Below are 19,212 nucleotides of genomic sequence, written 5' to 3' on the forward strand. Positions count from 1 at the left end.
CAGTTCAGCATGCATTGGGGGAAACAGATTTTTTTTTTTTTTTTTGGAGATTCTTTGATGAATAGAAATTTCCAAAAAACAGTACTTATTTGAAATAGTAATTTGAAAAAGTATTTTAGAACATGATTAGCCTACTACTATTATGTGAATATTACTATTCACATGTATTTATTAATATTTCATATATGAATAATTTCTATATATTACGTACTGTTCATATTCAGTAGGCCTATGCCTATACATTTTAAATTAATAATTATGTTTAATTATGGTATTCAGTTATAAGTTCAGATACCAGCATCCATCCATCCATCCATCCATCCATCCATCCATCCATCCATCCATCCATCCATCCATCCATCCATCTATCTACAATCAGTATAAAATCCGGAAGGAAGCATTAAATTGATCAAAAGTGAGAGTAAACTTATTTAGGTCTACTTTATATATTTTTATAAAACAATTATTGGATTTTGATCTGGATATATTTGTATATATTTTCTGTTTTGTTTTTGTCTCTCATTTATAGGCGGCTTATATAGGCCAGATCAATCCAGATCAAAATCCAATAATTGTTTTATAAAATGTGCAAGCTTTCAAAGTTCTTATTGCTTTATAATATAGGATAATATAATTACAATGTGGATCAGTGAACAAAGAAAAAAATTCCTAATCCTGTCATGAGCGTTTGATCATTAGGCTATGAGACAGAAACTGCCCTTTCACACCATGTACTGCATTCGCGTTCAATCTTCAATGGCCGCTGATTGATGCGCCCTACCGGAGGGACACATAGCCTACCGAGTCTAGCCTACTATAAAAATCAAACCTCGTCTCCGAGGAGCGTTCATTCACCAAATCTCAGTCAGCTCTGCCGGTTAATTATTAGCCGTTATCTCGTACTTAGTACCGAAGCGTGGAGTTTGGAGTCTGCCCCTCGAATCCAGATAAACACAGGGCTGAAGGAATCAGTCACCCATCCTTCCTCTGGCCCGCAGACCTCTAACGCGCGCACCGCACAGCGAGCCAACCATGCTGAGGCTTGCTGGACTCTTGTTATGTGTGACCTCCTTTTTAAGTACCTCGTCTCTTGGTAAGCGATTTTTTAAAAGTCTAAAGATTAACAAAAATACATTTACATTAGGCTGCATGCACGTTCCTACAGGTCTGCTTGTTATTTACAGCAAGCAAATGTTGTCATATTTTCAAATTTAAGATTTAAATTACATTTAATATTACATCATCGAAAGCTTTAGCCTGTTCACTGAGGTCTCTGGAATATTAATTTTGAGTTGTGGTTAGTCACACCTTTCATTCATTCTGTGCCCAGATTTATCTAATCAATGAAAACTTGTGTGTGTGTGTGTGTGTGTGTGCGTGCGTGCGTAATGTGCGGCCTGGTAATCCCTACGTTATGGGGACAAAATGTCCCCACAAAGATGGCAATATCCGAAATCCTTGTCCTTGTGGGGACATTTTTAGGTCCCCATGAGGAAAACATCCTATAAATCACACAGAAGGAGTTTTTTGAAAGTAAAAATGCAGAATGTTTCCTGTGATGGGAAGGTTTAGGGGCAGGGGCAGTGTAATGGGATAGGATGTACAGTTTGTACAGTATGAAATCCATTACGCCTATGGAAAGTCCCCATAAAACATGGAAACACGACATGTGCGTGTGTGTGTGTTGTATAAATTCTGTTTATATAAAAAATGCATACATTTACAAATGAAATAAACCATTTATTTGTTTTAGGAGGTAAAGTCAAGGTATAATCTCTGTATCAGAAGATGTGATGCAATCTGAAAGTGACACGTCAGTGTTTTCAGGACAGGACTGAACTGTGCTGGCAGAGAGGACAGTGGTCTCGTTTTAGAGAGACTACTGTATATCAATCACTTTAGTCAACAATCCTAAAAACACATGTTCAAACAAGATATGTATACAGAACATCAAATCACAATGTGTATTTTGACACTTTTTGATTTGGTCAGTGTTTTTGCCCCTAACATCACAAAGTATTTTGCACAAGCTTTACATTTAATACATGATTTGAAATCTAGCCCAATACTTTTAAGATAAAAAGAAATTGTTACATTACACACACACACACACACAAAAAAAAAAAACGATTATGCAAAGATTATGATCCAAATATACAAGGATTACAGATAACTGAGGATTAAAAGCTCATAGTACACTGTTATCTGAGACCCACCTACAACTACAGATAGGACTGCATTCCTTTTTCTTCTGTATTACCTTTAATTCTGTGAAAAGTTATATTGACTTTCTCTGGATTGCCTCTGGTTTGTCTATTGGTTTCTCTTTCTCTTGACCAAATTATATGAGCATGTGGATGTAAACCCTGTGGAGTAAAACCTATGTATTCAATATGTTTCAACCCCATCCCTCACTGGGTTTAAGGAGATGTTCAGTCCACTTCCTGCCTCTCTCCTTTCACATTCCTCCCTTGTTCTAGTCCAGCTGCGCCTTACGTGCCACTGGCTGAAGTCGGCTGAAGCTTTAGAATGTGCCACAGCATGACATTTTGGTGTTTTTTCAGGTGCGAATGCTGGACCTCGGCTGGATAATGACAAACTCTACAGATACAGCTACAGCGCTGAGGTGGGGCTGAACAGGCCGACGGGATCCACTAGGGGGAATGCTGGATTCAGGATTAGCACTGATGTGGACATCAACCTTGTCTGGAGGAACTCAGAGATCCAGGATGAACAGCTACTTCAAGTGCAGGTAAAAAGGAAGAAAAATACTTGATACTTTTTAATTGTATAGGGCCTACCTTTTGAAACTGAACTCTGCTTAATTGTATGGAATGTGCACTTTGTAGTGTACTTAAAATCTTAACTATATATATTTTAGTTGCAGATATAATATTAATTAAAAGAACACTTAAGTGTACTTAAAGGGTTAGTTCACCCAAAAATGAAATTGATGTCATTAATGACTCACCCTAATGTCGTTCCACACCCGTAAGACCTCCGTTCATCATCGGAACACAGTTTAAGATATTTTATATTTAGTCCGAGAGTGTAGCCTATCTAAGTGTATGCACACTATACTGTCCATGTCCAGAAAGGGAATAAAAACAATATCAAAGTAGTCCATATGTGACATCAGCTGGTTAATTAGAATCTCTTGAAGCATTGAAAATACATTTTGGTCCGAAAATAACAAAAACTATGACTATATTCAGAATTGTCTCCTCGTCCTTGTTTGTGTTCAATCCTCAAATAAAGATTCAAACGGTTATGAATCAATGAATCGATCAATGATTCGGATTGCCAATGTCACGTGATTTCAGCAGTTTGGCATGCGATCCGAATCATTGATCTAGGTCTTACGGGTGTGATAATGACATAAATTTCATTTTTGAATTAACCCTATAAAGAGAAGACACTTTCATGCGTCTTGTACACTTTTAAAAAGACAGTTCAATATTTTGCCATGCTGACTAATATTTTAAAGTACTTGATTATAATGTAAACAATTTTGCTATTGTTATTTGTAATGATGTTCAAATTTCAATTGAAATGACAAAATCAAAGAAATTAAAATTATGAAATTACATACAAATATACTTATGTCCTACCTAAGGATTAGAAGAAAGGACTCTTGAATTAAACTAATTACATTTAATATACATTTAAACTGTAATATGTTTTCTTATAATTGCAAATAACCTGCAATTAATGCTGCCTTGCCTTCACATGCTATCAAAAATACTGTATCGTATATAACCTAGTATTATTTTATCCTAGTTAAAAAATTGGACATGAATGCTCTCTCAAGTCAAAATTTGATGAGCTTTTAATCATGGCCTGGTCCTACCAGACTCTTGTACTTTTTATTTGTACGAAAGTCTGGCCACTCTTATTCCACTCACACTGGTCATGCTTTATGCGTGTTCAGTCTGTGTTTTCATTTGGTTCAATAATAATAAAAAACTCTATAGGCGCGTAATGTTTATTTGCAAAGTGACATCGCCAACTACTGGCCTGTCAGGATAGCCTAGAAATCTAGACGCACCCTAGCTGCATGTAAATCTAATCTGCCCCCGAATGTCTATATGGATAATACAGCGTCGTTTTCACGAACATCATCTTTACGAATCTGTTTTTAGTACATTCTTATTAGATTTAATTTTATATTGTGGTTAAAGCTTTAGTCATTTTATTGTATTTTTGTTATTTTATCCTTTTCTAGATCCTCTTGTTTTTAGTTTTAGTTGTTTTAGTAGGCTACTTCAATGTAAAATGAAATTTTTTGCCATGTCATCTACTTGAAATAAAATTAGTGTTTTTATAGTATTTTACTTTATTTTTTCAATGAAAATGTGTTTTTTTTATGGTTTTAGTTTTAGCTAGCTAACTGTAATAATATTGGTGCATATCACTTTCTTCATTCTCAGATTTCAAATGTTCAAATTGAAAGTGCTGGAAAGCGTTCACGCAAAAACAACATCTTCCAAGGCAGCTCCGCAGAAAGCATTCTGGGTAAAGTCAGGCTTGATGCACTTCAGAGGCCCTTCATGGTGCTGTGGAAGATGGGCAAGGTAATGTCATAAAATGTCATTGTGTCATAAAAATGTTTCATATCCATTTTTAGCATTGAACTTTGAAATATTTTCTGTAGTGATGTGACTTTTTGTGTGTGATTTGCTTACTTAGATCAGAAGCCTGTATGCCCATAAGGCGGAGCCTGCTACCATCAAAAACTTGAAGAGGGGTGTGGCCAGTATGCTAATGATGCAGCTAAAGTCCGGAAAGATGATGGAGGTACAGTCTGACCATTAAAATTATCCACTGAAGTAAGTTCTTCTTTGCTAAAATACTTTCTCCATAATCTGCAGGCTGATGCTTCAGGGAAATGTTTAGTTGAATACAAGGCTACCAAACATCAGGTGATCCGTACAAAACAGCTGGATACCTGCAAAACGCAAGAGACAGGATTCACTACTCACAGCCCAGTAAGACAAAAACATCTTACCTCGTTTATACTCCTTCCCAACACTTTTTATTCACCTTCTCTCTCTGCTTTTCTAGGTATTGGGCATCAGTGGGAAGTCTGCTTCTGAAACAGTAATCACTCTGGAGAACGGCATCATTAAATCTGCGGATACTGAAGAAACACACATTTTGTCCGTCAATGCACGCCATACAGCTGCAACTAAAGTCCTGTCCAGGTACCAATGAAATGAGAAAACATCACGCATTAGCAGCATAATAAAGGAATGAAATTAAAGCATCTTCTCGTTTCCCCTTAGGCAGTCATTGACACTTAAAAAGATTGAGGTAGGGCCAGCAGAAGTGGCGGGTAAAGATGTTGCAAGTGTGGTGAAGTCTCTGGATGACAAATTCATGTCTGTTGGAGTCATCGTGGAGAAAGTTAAAGCCAAATGCAAGGGATGCCCCAATGTGAGCAACTATCTGTTTTTGTTTGTGTCTATACATCTGATGTTGTCATCATGTCATTCCAAACCTGTATGATATTCTTGCACACAAAAAGGACATTTTGCTGATGCAGATCTTTCCCAAAAACTTTCTTTTTGTGGAAGCAAAAAAGTCGAATTGAGTTTGGGCTGGGTAAATAATGACAACTTTCATTTTTATTAAACTATTCCATATGTTGTTCTGTATTGAAAAACACAGAAATCTGTTTTTCTGTTCATAGTAATTGTGCATTTTATTGTTTTGGTGTGTAATAGCTGATGGACACATGGAAGGCGGTGAGGTCTCAGCTGGAACCGGACTCACTTTCTAAAGCAGAAGCCCCCAAAAGCTTCCTCACGCTCTTACACAGCCTGCGCAAAGCCAGCAAGGCAGAGATCCTCACAGTACTGCGCAACTGCAGCAAGACTGCACTGTAAGACCAAACTCCTCATTGAGTCTTCCTCTTTTTAATTTATAGCTACGCTTAGGTCCTGTCCCAAATGGCACACTTCATGTACATTTGCTGTCTTGTGGGCTTAAAATGGTGGTCATCAAGTCCACAAGACCGAACTAGAGTGTCCCATTTGTCGAGAGGGTGCTCACTGCAGAGCCATGGGTGGAGCGTGAAATCCAGCTCCCACTCTCTGGAAGTCCAGCTCCTCCTTTCTGGATGTAATTTGGCATAATAGCCATATCACCCTGTAGCCCAAGACTGGTTTCCCACTAAAGCGAAGCACGACTAAGCCTGGTCAGTACCTGGATGGGAGACCAACTGGAAAAACTAAGTTGCTGCTGGTAGAGGTGTTAGTGAGGCCAGCAGGGGACGCTCATCCTGTGGTCTGTGTGGGTCTTAACGCCCCAGTATAGTGATGGGACACTATACTCACAAAGAGCACCGTCCTTCGGATGAGACGTTAAACCTGACACTCTGTGGTCATTAAAAATCTCAGGATGTTCTTTGATAAAGAGTACGGGGTGTAACCGCGGCATCCTGGCCAAATTTAACCCATTGGCCTCCATCCATCATGGCCTCCTAATCATCCCCCTCTCCTGATTGGCTTCATCACTCTGTCTCCTCTCCACCAATCAGCTGGTGTGTGGGGGGCGCTCTGGCGCAATATGGCTGCCGTCGCATCATCCAGGTGGATGCTGCACATTGGTGGTGGTTTGAGGAGATTCCCCCCTCCATGTAAAAGTGCTTTGAGTGCCTAGAAAAGCGCTATATAAATGTAATGAATTATTATTATAATGAGTGGAGCTAGAAGGTCCAACCACACCCTAACCCTACCCATAACTCCACCCATTTAGATACACAGAGGTGGAGCTGTATTAGGTGACATCCAGAGAGGGGGGACTGGACGTCATTTAGCTCTGTCTGCAGTGAGCACCATTTACCCTCGATTTGCACTTTTGCAGGAATTGCATCAAGAAAAGTGTGATTTAATTAATTAATTAATTTTTACATTAGCACAAAAACATTATTTATACATTGTTTATTGAATGATTTTTGTAAAAGGTTTTAGTTGGATGTTCCTCTAAATTTTTTTAAATGTTAGCTACTATTTGTTTCAGAAAGTTTAATTGAACATTAAAGAGTAAAGTTCCCTTAATTACTGGACATTCAGAAAACAGAAATAAATTACCTCATAACTTCATAGCACCGTTGGCAAAACTATATTAGAACATTTAGTTGGGTAAATGGCCATTTCTGAGACTGGAGCAATGGCTTGTGTAGACTACCAGTTTACATTGTTTCTCCTTTCTAGGCCTCAGTTGGTGGATGCAGTCACGTCCGCTCAGACTTCATCTTCTCTCTCAGCCATTCTGGAGTTCCTGGACTTCAGTAAGAAGGATGGTTTAGTGCTTCAGGAGCGCTTTCTGTACGCATGTGGTTTTTCCTCCCACCCTACAGAGACCATGCTGCAGTCACTGCTGGTAAGAGACCTGCATTATTGTTCCTATATCTGAATTTAAAGCCTCCCCACTGTGACTACCAGCCCTTACAAAGATTATTAGAGTATATCTAAACACAAATATATATGTATATACTTAAACTCAAAACTATATATAATATACATCTTTTATAGTATAATATTTGTGCAGTTCCCCAATGGTGATGCCAATGTTTTTCACAAATTATTCTATGACTTATTTCCTGAATTATTCTTTCTTTGATCCCTGTAGGATGTGTCTCAAGGAAAGATTGGCAGCTCAGATATTAAGGAGTCAGTTGTGATCATCATGGGAGCTCTGGTCAGGAAACTCTGTCTGAAAGGAGCATGTGAAGTACCGGTGAGTCTGCACACATCAGAATATTATCCATATTCACTTCTATTGGAGATTTTAATCAAGTCATATTTATAAATTGCAATTTAATCAATTGTTTACATATGATTCATATAAGTGAACAAAAAATATATGAATGTATTAAAGTATGTTTAATAAATTGTGTATACTACAAAAAATAATATGTGACCATGGACCACAAACACAGTCATAAGTCGTACGGGTATATTTGTGGCAATAGCCAAAAATACATTGTATGGGTCAAAATTATCCACTTTTCTTTTATGCTAAAAATTACGATATTGATTTCGTATTAAGATATTAAGTAAAAATCATGTTCCATGAAGATATTTTGTATAATTCCTACCGTAAATGTATAAAAAAAAATATTATTACTAGTAATATGCATTGCTAAGGACTTTATTTGGACAACTCTAAAGGTAATTTTCTCAATATTTAGATTTTTTTGTACACTCAGATTCCAGAATTTCAAATAGTTGCATCTCGGCCAAATATCGTCCAATCCTAACAAACCATACATCAATGGAAAGCTTATTTTTACTCAGCTTGGATGTGATGTATACATCTCAATTTTAAAAAAATGACCCTTATGACTGGTTTTTGTGGTCCATGGTCACATACAGTACTCTCAGCAACATTTAATACACTTAACCGTGCTTGCATTGTAAAGTACATCTTCTGAATCAGCATCTTAACCTGACCAAGTGTGTTTCTTTTGTTTGATGTGCAGGCTGTGGTTAAGGTGAAAGAGCTGCTGTTGGCAGGGCCTGACAGCACTCAGGTGGAGTCTGAGGTTCAGATGTACCTGCTAGCTTTGAAGAACGCTCTTCTGCCGGAGGGTGTTCCTCTTCTTGCCAAATACGCTGAGTCGGAGGTGGGAGCGTATAGCACCATTGCCATCACAGCGCTGCAGAGATACAACCCTGAGCTTATCACACCAGAGGTACATCATCAATCCTCCATCAGCCTATCTAGATTGTCACAAATCTACTCTTCAAAACATTTAACCCTCTATTTCCACAGGTGAAAAAGACAGTGAACCGCATATACCATCAGAACCGGCATATATATGAGAAGAACGTTCGTGCCGCGGCAGCTGATGTGATTATGAGCAGTAGTCCATCCTATATGGAAGTGAAGAACCTTCTGCTCTCTATCGGACACCTGCCGCATGAGATGAACAAATACATGCTGTCTAAAGTCCAGGACATACTGCGCTTCGAGATGCCATCCTGGTGGGTCTCACGTTTACTAACCACGTTCTCTTCAAATTCTAAATGAACAAATATTTCATTCTTAATGATTGTCTCTGGCGCTGTGTTGCACTTGTGTGATAAAAGTCTTATGTCTGGCTTGCAGTGAAATGGTACGACAAGTGATGAAGGACATGGTTTCCCACAACTATGACAGATTCTCGAAGGCTGGGTCATCATCTGCTTTTTCAGGCTTCATGGCACGTAAGTGAGCTCATCTCAAATGCCCAGTCTTAACCTTTAAACTTAAATCAATGACACTATTATTTTTTTACATAATGAAACAGTCTGCATCACTCTCAGAAACAAAGGTACAAAACTGTCACTGAGGTGGTACCCTTTCAAAAAGTACATCTTTGTACTTTTTTATGGTATCTAAAATGTACATATTAAAACCTATAGCACCTTTTGAAGACCTTTTGAATGGGCACTTGTACCAGTGCTAACTTTTGTACCATTTCTTTCCTGAGAGTGATGGAAGAATTGCAAATATACAATCTAAAAGCTATTTCATTACATTGTTTCACGCTATGATGTTTTAGAAGAAATACCCTCAGCAATATTATTACCACATATTCAGTCATTTGGGGTCAGTCAATAATTTAATATTTTTGAAAGAAGTTTCTTATGGTTACAAAGGCTGCATTTATCTGTTCTAAAACAGTAAAATGTTTTTTTAATTTCAATTTAATGACAATTTTATTATAATTTTTTATATATTAAAATATAAATTAAAATATTATATAATTTATTCCTGTGATGCAAAGCTGAATTTTCAGCATCCTCACTCCAGTCTTCAGTGTCAACATGATCCTTCAGAAATCATTGTATTTTGCTGATTTGCTGCTCAAGAAACTTAAATGGTTAGTTCACCCAAAAATGAAAATTCAGTCATTAATTACTCACCCTCATGTCTTTCGACACCCGTAAGACCTCCGTTTATCTACAGAACACTAATGAAGATATTTTTGTTGAAATCCGATGGCTCAGAAAGGCTTTCATTGACACCAATGTCATTTCCTCTCTCAAGACCCATAAAAGGCACTAAAAACATCGTTACAAAGCCCATCTCACTACAGTGGTTCTAAAATACTTTTATGAAGCGACGAGAATTGTTTTGTGCGCAAAAAAAATAAATATAGTGATGGCCGATTTCAAAACAAAGCTTCCTGAAGCCTCAGAGCTTAATGAATCAGCGTATCGAATCAGCGCTTCGGATCACGTGATTTCAGCAGTTTGGCGGTTTGACATGCGATCCGAATCATGAATCGATACACTGATTCATTAAGCTCCGAGGCTTCAGGAAGCTGTGGGGTGTTTTGTGTACAAAAACTATTCTCGTCGCTTCATAAAATGATTGTAGAACCACTGTAGTGAGGTGGACTTTGTTACGACGTCTATAGTGCCTTTGTATGGATCTTGAGAGAGGAAATGACATTGGTGTCAATGAAGGCCTTTCTGAGCCATCGGATTTCAACTAAAATATCTTCATTTGTGTTCTGAAGATGAACAAAGATCTTACTGGTGTCGAATGGCATGAGGGTGAGTAATTAATGATAGAATTTTCATTTTTGGGTGACCAATGGGTTATCAATGTTGAGCTGCTCGATTTTTTTGTGGGAACTGTGATGTGCTTTTATTAAAGATTCATTGATTAACTGAAAGTACAAAAGTTTTATCTCACTTATTTCAAATATAAATATTTTATAATATTATAAATGTATTTACAGTCACTTTTGATCAATTGAATGCATCTTTGATGAATAATTTAAGTAAAAAAGTATTAATTTATTTAAAAATGAAAAACGTACTGACCCCAACCTTTTGAATGGTAGTGTATAGACTGTAGAGCAACCACCTAGAACAACTTAATTGAAAAAAAAAATTTTTTATTTTGGTGTGTGTCTTGTAGCAGTATCTATAGTATATATATTTTCTTTCAACAGAAACTGCTGATGTCACTTGCACCTACAATTTGGACATCTTGTACTCTGGCTCAGGCGTATTGAGGAGAAGCAACATGAACATTTATGGTCAGAGCAACAATGCCCTCCTTCATGGCCTTCAGGTACTGTCATCATTACCGCAGCACAGTCTTGTACAGCATATGCCATTAACATGCATCGTGTGAGCTGATATTTGTTGCCTGCATTCTGCTTTCAGGTGACAATCGAAGCACAGGGTCTAGAGTCTCTAATTGCAGCCACGGCGGATGAAGGAGAAGAAGAACTGGAGTCTTTTGCTGGTATGTCTGCTCTGCTGTTCGATGTTCAGCTCCGCCCAGTGACCTTCTTCAAGGGCTACAGTGACCTGATGTCCAAGATGTTCTCTATGTCTGGAGATCCGATCAATGTGGTGAAGGGCCTTATTCTGCTGACAGACCACTCACAGGTATGCCATTCACAGAAGAGACACTTGACTCTTCACACATTATAGTAGATCTGACACATGCAGCAGATGTTCTGAAATCAATTAGCATTGCCCGACAGCCTGGGGGCAGTGTGAGACATTTGTGGGCCAGGTTACAGATCCAGTGCTGCATTATGAAAGTGAATGATGGGAATTATTTGAAACAGTTCAAACATGGCATATGATTTCTGAAGGATTGTATGACACTGAGGATGATAAAAAATGTAGACTTGATGAGTATAAGAGACTTCTTTAAAAATGTTTTAAAAAACCAATATATATATATATATATATATATATATATATATAGCGGTGGTCAAAATTGTTGGCACCCCTGGTAAATATGATTATTTATATAATAAATAAATATTTATCCTTTTGATCTTTTATTAAAAAAATTGAAAATGGGGGTAAATCACATTATGAAATAAATGCTTTTCTCCTGGGGGAGGTTGCCGCTTGCATTTCATTTCAAAGTAACTTTCCCCAGTCCATATATATATATATATATGGTATATATATATATATATATATATATATATATATATATATATATATATATATATATACACATGATCCTTCAGAAATCATTCTAAAGAAGCATTTCTTATTATTATCAATGATGAAGACATTTGTGGTGCCTAATATTTTACCGGAAATCCTGTAATTTTTTCCCCCAGTATTTCTTGATGAATAGAAATTTAAAAATAACTTACTGTATTTGAAAGTATATATATATATATACAGTATATACAGTATATATATATATATATATATACTGTATATACTGTATATATATATATATACTTTAAAAAATTACAGGATTTCCGGTAAAATATTAGGCACCACAAATGTCTTCATCATTGATAATAATAAGAAATGCTTCTTTAGAATGATTTCTGAAGGATCATGTGACACTGAAGACAGTGGAATAATGGCTCCTGAAAATACAGCTTTGCCATTACAGGAATAAATTTCATTTAAAATATATGAAAATATATTCAAGTTTTTACTGTAACTGAGATCAAATAAATGCAGCCTTGGTAAGTCTTTCAAAATTATAAAAAAATCGTTCTAACCCCAAATGTTAGGAACATTAGTGTAGAGAGTTTAAAAAATATGTTGCTAAAATTACATTTCCATATTTGTGTCTTTAAAGGTGATTCCTCTTCAGTCTGGATTAAGAGCTAGTGCTGAGTTCCAAGGAGGTCTGGCCATCGATATCTCTGGAGGGATGGAGATCAGCTTATGGTACAGAGAGTCTAAAACAAGCGTCAACAACAGGTGAATTTCTTCTTTTTAGATTACTTCTTCAGATTTCTTCTTTTTAAACTACATTCAGAAAATGATCAGAGCTGCCAATTAAAACAGACCCAACATAGGGTTTCACCTTTGCTTTTGGATGCAAAGTTGGTTGTGCAGTAGGCCTGCTTACTTTGCTTGCATATAAGCCATTTGCCAGATGTGTTTCTTCACTAGCTTTTCCAAATGACAGTAAATATGATGCTGGTGCACCTTATTATAACATCATTAATCCTTCAGAGAGATTCGATGCTAATCCACATCTTTAGCCACAACTGCACCTGCTTGCTTACTGTTCGTTTGCGGAAGCAAGCAATGGCAACTTGGCTAAAATGAGACAGGCGATAAATGAGGGCAATGGAAAGATGCTGTGGTAGGAGTAAAAGATCAGGGGTTGAGGGTAAAATTAGGTTATGATATCGATTGTGAGAAACCAAATCCTCTCAGGGACAGATTCCAGAGAGTTGATCATCTTTAGATTTGAACTGATTCCATGTTGTTTAAGATAAAATACTCCAATTTCTTATACTGTATGAGGAAATGTCTCTTTTTCTATCTTACATTTAGCGCTTTGAGTTTTCTGTTCTTTGTTTCATGATGGGTATTTCTGGGTGGCATCTGCTTTTCTACATCTGCCAGCCCTCAGGACAGGCAGAGGCAGGTGTATGGATCAGGGAGGCAATCTTTACCTTCTCTGAAAACACACACACACACACACACGTGCACACACACACACACACACACACACAAGTAGACAGACAAAGACTCACTGACAGACAGACAACCTTATACGTAAACACATGTGCGTGCGGGCACAGAACGAGGAAAGCGATAGAAAAATTGTCACACACACAGACACACATAGTCAGACAGAAGCGGGTTATGTTTAGAAACGAAATAAACCACAGCTCTCTCGGCGCACAAGATTAGCATGCCTCCACTCAGCCCACTCATCACGGGCAGCCATGTTGAACAGATCATTTAAGGTGGAGGTTGAATGCATGGAGCCAGACAGTCTCATGTGATATGTGAGCCCAAACACCAAAACTGACTCAGCAGAGACTCTGAGGAAGAGACTGAGGCAATAAATCTCTGTCGCAAATTGTTCGATGTGGCATGCTGTAGAAAGAATGAGACATTAAATGTAAAATCCTCTGAAATACAGCTGAGATATAAAATCGCATTCACACATCCATGTCCAGGTGTGCCATGACCCTGAGGGAAACTCTTTTCTGCCCTTTACATTGTAATTATTACTGTAACTGTAATATAATATAATAACTGTAAAATGTCAGTTAAGTATTATTTAAATAGTATTTATTTATTTAAATGCTATTTATACTATTATTAAATACATGTATTCATGTTTTGAATGAGCTTTTATTTAGTTTTAGTTTTTATTTCAATTTTGGTTTAAGTTTTAGTCATTTTGTTTTGTGCTTTTTTCATTTTACATTGATAGTTTTAGTCATTTTAGTATGGCAACCTAAACTTTCATTTATTTATTTTTTGAATGTATTTATTTTTAGCTGCCAGGGCAATATTTCTTTTTTAGTTGATTAAGTTTTTCATCTAATATTTTATTTTATTTCAACTTTCAGTCAATTAATTAAATTATTTTATATTATTTTAATAGTTCTGATTTTAGTTTACAAATAACAACACTGAATCTAATTTATTCTTGATCTAAGCAACTCATAATTTTGTTTTAAATTGCATTATTGTTTCTTATCAGAAAAGAGAGTGAATGGGACTAAACCAAAAATATTATATTTAAATAAATAGAAATATAAATATATAATTGTATAAAAAAAGAAAATCTGCACAGACACATTACTGTCCCTGAAATCTTTAAGAATAGTGCAGTAAGTAAAAAAGAGTAAATATTTCTTCAGCAATGTAAGAATAATATTTACTGGGTGGTTTATTAAAGGAGTGATGAATTGAGAAATCGACTTTCCCTTGAGCTTTTGATATATAAAAGGTCATGGTAATATACAATTATCCTGTAAGTTTCAGAGCTGAAAACTTCCTTTTTAGTTAAAGAAAAGCTTTGGACCAGGCCCAGAAAACGATCGTGAGCTTCATTCTTATGTCATAGCGCTACAAAACACACCTCTACAGCATGTGCAATTCAGTAACCCCACCCACCGACTCATAAGCTGATCGGATCACGCTAGCCAACAGCAATAAACATGTGGAAGAAGATAGCAAGATATTGTGGAAGAACTACATAGTCGCTGCATAAGCTAGAATAAGCTAGAAATGTGTGATACTTCATTTATTTTTAATGAGGTTCCAGCTCACGTGGGGGAGACCGTGTATGTGTGTTCGCCTTATTTCACTGCTGAATCGTTTGTAAGCAAGTCTCAAGTGCTGGATTTGCAGACACAATGTTGTGCCTTCTATATTAGATCCGACAGGAATGGTGCAACAAACTTATGTAAGTAAAACGCAGTGCCGTAACTTTGTTTTAAAAAGTGGGTGGGACATAAATTGCATATCATATGCACACGAAAAACTGCGTACTAAATGCACGCTAAAGCTCATTTTGACGTATGAGGGGCCCATCGGTAAAATAAAAATAAAAAAATAAAACGTACGCCCATCGGTAGAAATGCGGGTCATGTATGACAGAGGAGCTGAAGCTCATTAAATATGTAAATCTTATCCAAACCTAGCCGTGGGCGTTTACTTCCAAGTCTCCATTGCGGCACGCCCAACAAAACCCAGCTTTCGGAAAGTCAGCCTCAAAACCAGTGTAGAAATCAGCCTATTACTTTTTAGTTATGATGTTTTTTAATGTATAAAAAAACAAAAACGTCATTAGTTGACCTCAGACAACAGTTTAACAAAAGAAAAAAAAAGCCAGTTTATGACACCTTTAAGGCTCGTTTACATAAGAATGTTAAGGATTTTAAAGGTGCACCATGTAGTATTTTTCCAGTAAAATATCCAAAAACCTCCATGCCAGGGTTATATATTTTGTACAATACCCAAATATTTCCAACTATTTTAAAATTGTGAGAAAATTGCTATTTTAACCTAGGAACCAGGACGTCTGAGGGAGTCACCTGTCAATTGCGTCATATCTGTGTTACCCTCGTTTTATGGTTTTATTTGGCAGAAGCGTTTTACTCTTAGCAGTGTGAACAAGTGTCACAGCAGCCGCTGAGCGAACGCACAGAGTAACGTAATATAATTTTAAACACACTTAAATGTATCTAATGTGATAAACAGAGCTGCGTTACCTCATACTTACGTCTGGAAAAGTGGAAATGGCGGCGGTAACTGTGTCCCGTCATAATAAAAGTCCTGCTGCTCGCAGGATTGTTAGTGTGTTGCACAACAATCACTCCAGCTGCCTTGCTCAGCTCCCTCAACATTTGGTCCTGCTTCATACTACTGTAACGTTAAAGCTACACTATGTAACTTTTCCGTCCGCTTTTCCGAGTGCGCATATTCAAAACAGAGGTGTAGCTTTATGACGCCAAGTTTGAGTGCAAAATCTTGGGACATGTGGTTTTCACCTCACAGCTGGTGGAAAAGTTTCGGGATAGGACTCTGGCAGAAATCGTTCATAGATGCAGTTATCAACGTTACTGTAGTGTGACGCAGAGTAGGACCGAGTGTTGAGCAAGGCCGCTGAAGCGCTTGTTGCCAAACACACGGCTTGCCGGACTTTTATTATGACGGGACACAGTCGTAGGCACAATTTCTGCTTTTCCAGTCATGAGTATGAGGTAACACAGCTCCGTTTATCATATTAGATACATTTATCTGTGTTCAAAATGATGTAATGACGAATGTGTGTTTGCTCAGCGGCTGCTGTGACACTTGTTGAACACTGCAAAGAGTTAAGCGTTTCTACAAAATAAATCCGGAAACCGAGGGTAACGCAGATATGACACAATTGACAGGCGACTCCGTCAGATGTCCCAGCTCCTTGGTTAAAATAGTTTTGTAGTAGTTTCCACCAATTTACATATAGTTGGAAACATTTGGGATATTGTAAGAACTCAGTTGAATAACATATATAACACTGGCCTGGTGGTTTTTGGATATTTTACTGCAAAAAATACTACAAAGTGCACCTTTAATAATCATATCCATAAACATGATTTCTACCCGAGTCCTATCCCAATTTTTTTCACCAGCTGTGAGGTGAAAACCACATGTCCCAAGAATCTGCCCTCAAACTTGGCATCATCAAACTACGCTTTTGTTTTGAATAGGCGCCCTCTAGCGTACGGAAAAGTTACATATAGTGTTGCTTTAATTACTAGTCGTGATATAGTTCTAAAACCATTCTAAATATAAAATAATGGCATAGTCCACACTTACTGTATCAATAACGGCACTTTCAGAATTATAAAAAAAAACATCAACAGGAATCAGAATCCATTCCGCTTTCAAGAGCTTGAGCAGGGCAGATGACAAAACTGCAGCACGTGCTTATCTTAAACAGGGCGTTATTGTTTGTTGGTGTGGACGCTAATATAGTTATCATTCTAGGTGTGAACAGGCCATTAGGCTTTTAGACAGGCCTGTAGAGTTTTTAGTGCTCTTGCTAATCTCATCCTTGACATTGTGTGCAGGGGAGCTCTAGTCGTCATCGGAAACGTGACGGTGGATATGGATTTTGCGAGCGCTGGAGTGGAAGTAGGTTTTGAGGTGGAAGCCACCCTAGACTTCATCACCACTGTGCAGTTCTCTGAGTACCCCTTCCTCGTCTGCATGCAGATGGACAAAACCACTTTCCCCTTCAGGTATCTATCCATCAGATTCTAGTCATATAACATTTAAAAATGTGTTAAATGAACACAACTAACAGTTTTGCTTCTGATGCACTCTATAGAGAGACAGTGTCCAAGCAGGAGAAGCTGCCCTCAGGACAGACATTCTCCTCAAAGAGGAGCAGAGATCAGCTGGTGCCGGGCTCAGAATTTCCTCTTCACCAGGAGAACTCTAACATGTGCAAGAAAGTCTTTGAGCAGGCCTGGTAGACCAGATGGGACCACACTGGGTGCTTTAACTAGCAAATGTAAAAGGTTTTCACACAGAGAGACAACCACTCTGTACAAGCATGTTTTGCAGTGACTGTATGTGGTAAAACCTTGTCAGTCAGGCATATGGACACTTAAAATTAAAGGTTTTAAAGGGTGTTTTTTGCAGTGATGCCATAGAAGAACCATTTTGGGTTCCCCAAAGAACCCTACAGTTCTTAAAAAAAAATTTTTTTTACTGTGGTCACCCAAAAATGAAAATTCTCATTGCTCATCCTCATGTAGTTCCAAACCCGTAAGTCTTTCGTTCTTCTTTAAACAAATGATAGAATCTGAGAGCTTTATGTCCCTCCATTGACAGCTACACAACTACTGCTTTGACGCATAAAGTGAGTTTATAAAGTTCATTAAAAAAAAAAGTTGTAAAACATCGATCAGCAAACATAAGCTCATCTGAACATGCTTGGGACCCGTGAACAAATCTTATTGGGTCTTGCGGAAGCTCAAATGTGCTGCGTAACACGAGAAGGAACACAATTGGTTCTCAAGTGTCAAGCGAACATGCTTGAGCTTCTGTTTACCTCAACTGTTGCATGTTGATTAATGTTTATATAAGAGCCTAAATTCAATATGTTCTTCCTATAAAGCGATACAGTCTTGTAGGAAAATTTGGGCAATCTCTCAATTCATATGGATTTGTTTTACAATCACTTTGATAGTTGCTTAATTGTCAATGGAGGGAACGAAAGCTCTCAGATTTCATCAGAAAGATCTTCATTTGTGTTCCGGAGATGAACGAAAGGGTTTGGATGACATGAGGGTGAGAAATTAAAGACAGAATTTTTATGTTTGGTTGAACTATCCCTTTAATGATCTATTCTAAATCAACGTTTTCCACTATAAAGAACCTTTTGTGCAAAAATAAAAGGTTTGCTTGGTTATTATTGAAAGCATTGGTGCCTCATTTTTAAGAGGGGTAAAAGTCCTTACAATAAGTCCAACCCTGTTTCATACATTTAAGAATGATCCACACAAATTCAGTTCATGTTTTTTGTCCATTTTTTATAAATAAGAGGAACGTATAAAAAAATGTTGTCAGGATAACCAATGGCACTCTCATTATGTGAAAGAATTATTCAACCCATAAAAGCGAAAGTGAAATATTTATAAATTGTAACATTATAGCATTATAACAGGACTGTGTATTTGAGGTGCTACTGTGTTATTTATTTGATCAGAGGGCTTTCTGACACACTCATCCCTCCACAGGCAGTTCATGCTGTCTGGTTTCCATGATTACACCAGATGTTTACATTCTTGAGAATATTTATGGCAGTCTTGTACATGGGAAGATAATCAACCATGAATAAAGTTTTTTGTCTTTTGGAATTTCTTTGTCATGTTTTTGGTTTAGATATCATTGAAAGTATTAAAAGTGTAAACTTTTAAAAAGGAATCTATGTCTGTTATATGTGTACGGTGTC

The 19,212-nt window shown here is 37.3% G+C and overlaps 1 protein-coding gene across 1 annotated transcript; it reads left to right on the forward strand.

The window, feature by feature from the left end:
• The first annotated feature begins 935 nt into the window (after positions 1–935).
• Positions 936–19,117, forward strand: mttp (microsomal triglyceride transfer protein). Its single transcript, XM_067442010.1, has 18 exons — positions 936–1,093; positions 2,565–2,752; positions 4,431–4,574; positions 4,690–4,797; positions 4,872–4,988; positions 5,065–5,204; positions 5,286–5,436; positions 5,727–5,884; positions 7,218–7,386; positions 7,636–7,743; positions 8,489–8,701; positions 8,782–8,993; positions 9,118–9,215; positions 10,958–11,079; positions 11,175–11,402; positions 12,580–12,704; positions 17,321–17,491; positions 17,581–19,117. The coding sequence occupies exons 1-18, from the start codon at positions 1,033–1,035 to the stop codon at positions 17,726–17,728; spliced, it is 2,661 nt and encodes an 886-aa protein (XP_067298111.1). The 5' UTR covers positions 936–1,032; the 3' UTR covers positions 17,729–19,117.
• Positions 19,118–19,212: the final 95 nt, after the last annotated feature.

This window comes from Pseudorasbora parva, chromosome 4, assembly GCF_024679245.1.
Source record: "Pseudorasbora parva isolate DD20220531a chromosome 4, ASM2467924v1, whole genome shotgun sequence".
NCBI lineage: Eukaryota > Metazoa > Chordata > Actinopteri > Cypriniformes > Gobionidae > Pseudorasbora > Pseudorasbora parva.

Coding starts and splice junctions, on each gene's coding strand:
- mttp (XM_067442010.1), top strand. CDS start 1,033: ATGCTGAGGCTTGCTGGACTCTTGTTATGTGTGACCTCCTTTTTAAGT. Junction 5,205..5,285: donor GCAACTAAAGTCCTGTCCAG/GTACCAATGAAA, acceptor GTTTCCCCTTAG/GCAGTCATTGACACTTAAAA. Junction 12,705..17,320: donor AAAACAAGCGTCAACAACAG/GTGAATTTCTTC, acceptor CATTGTGTGCAG/GGGAGCTCTAGTCGTCATCG.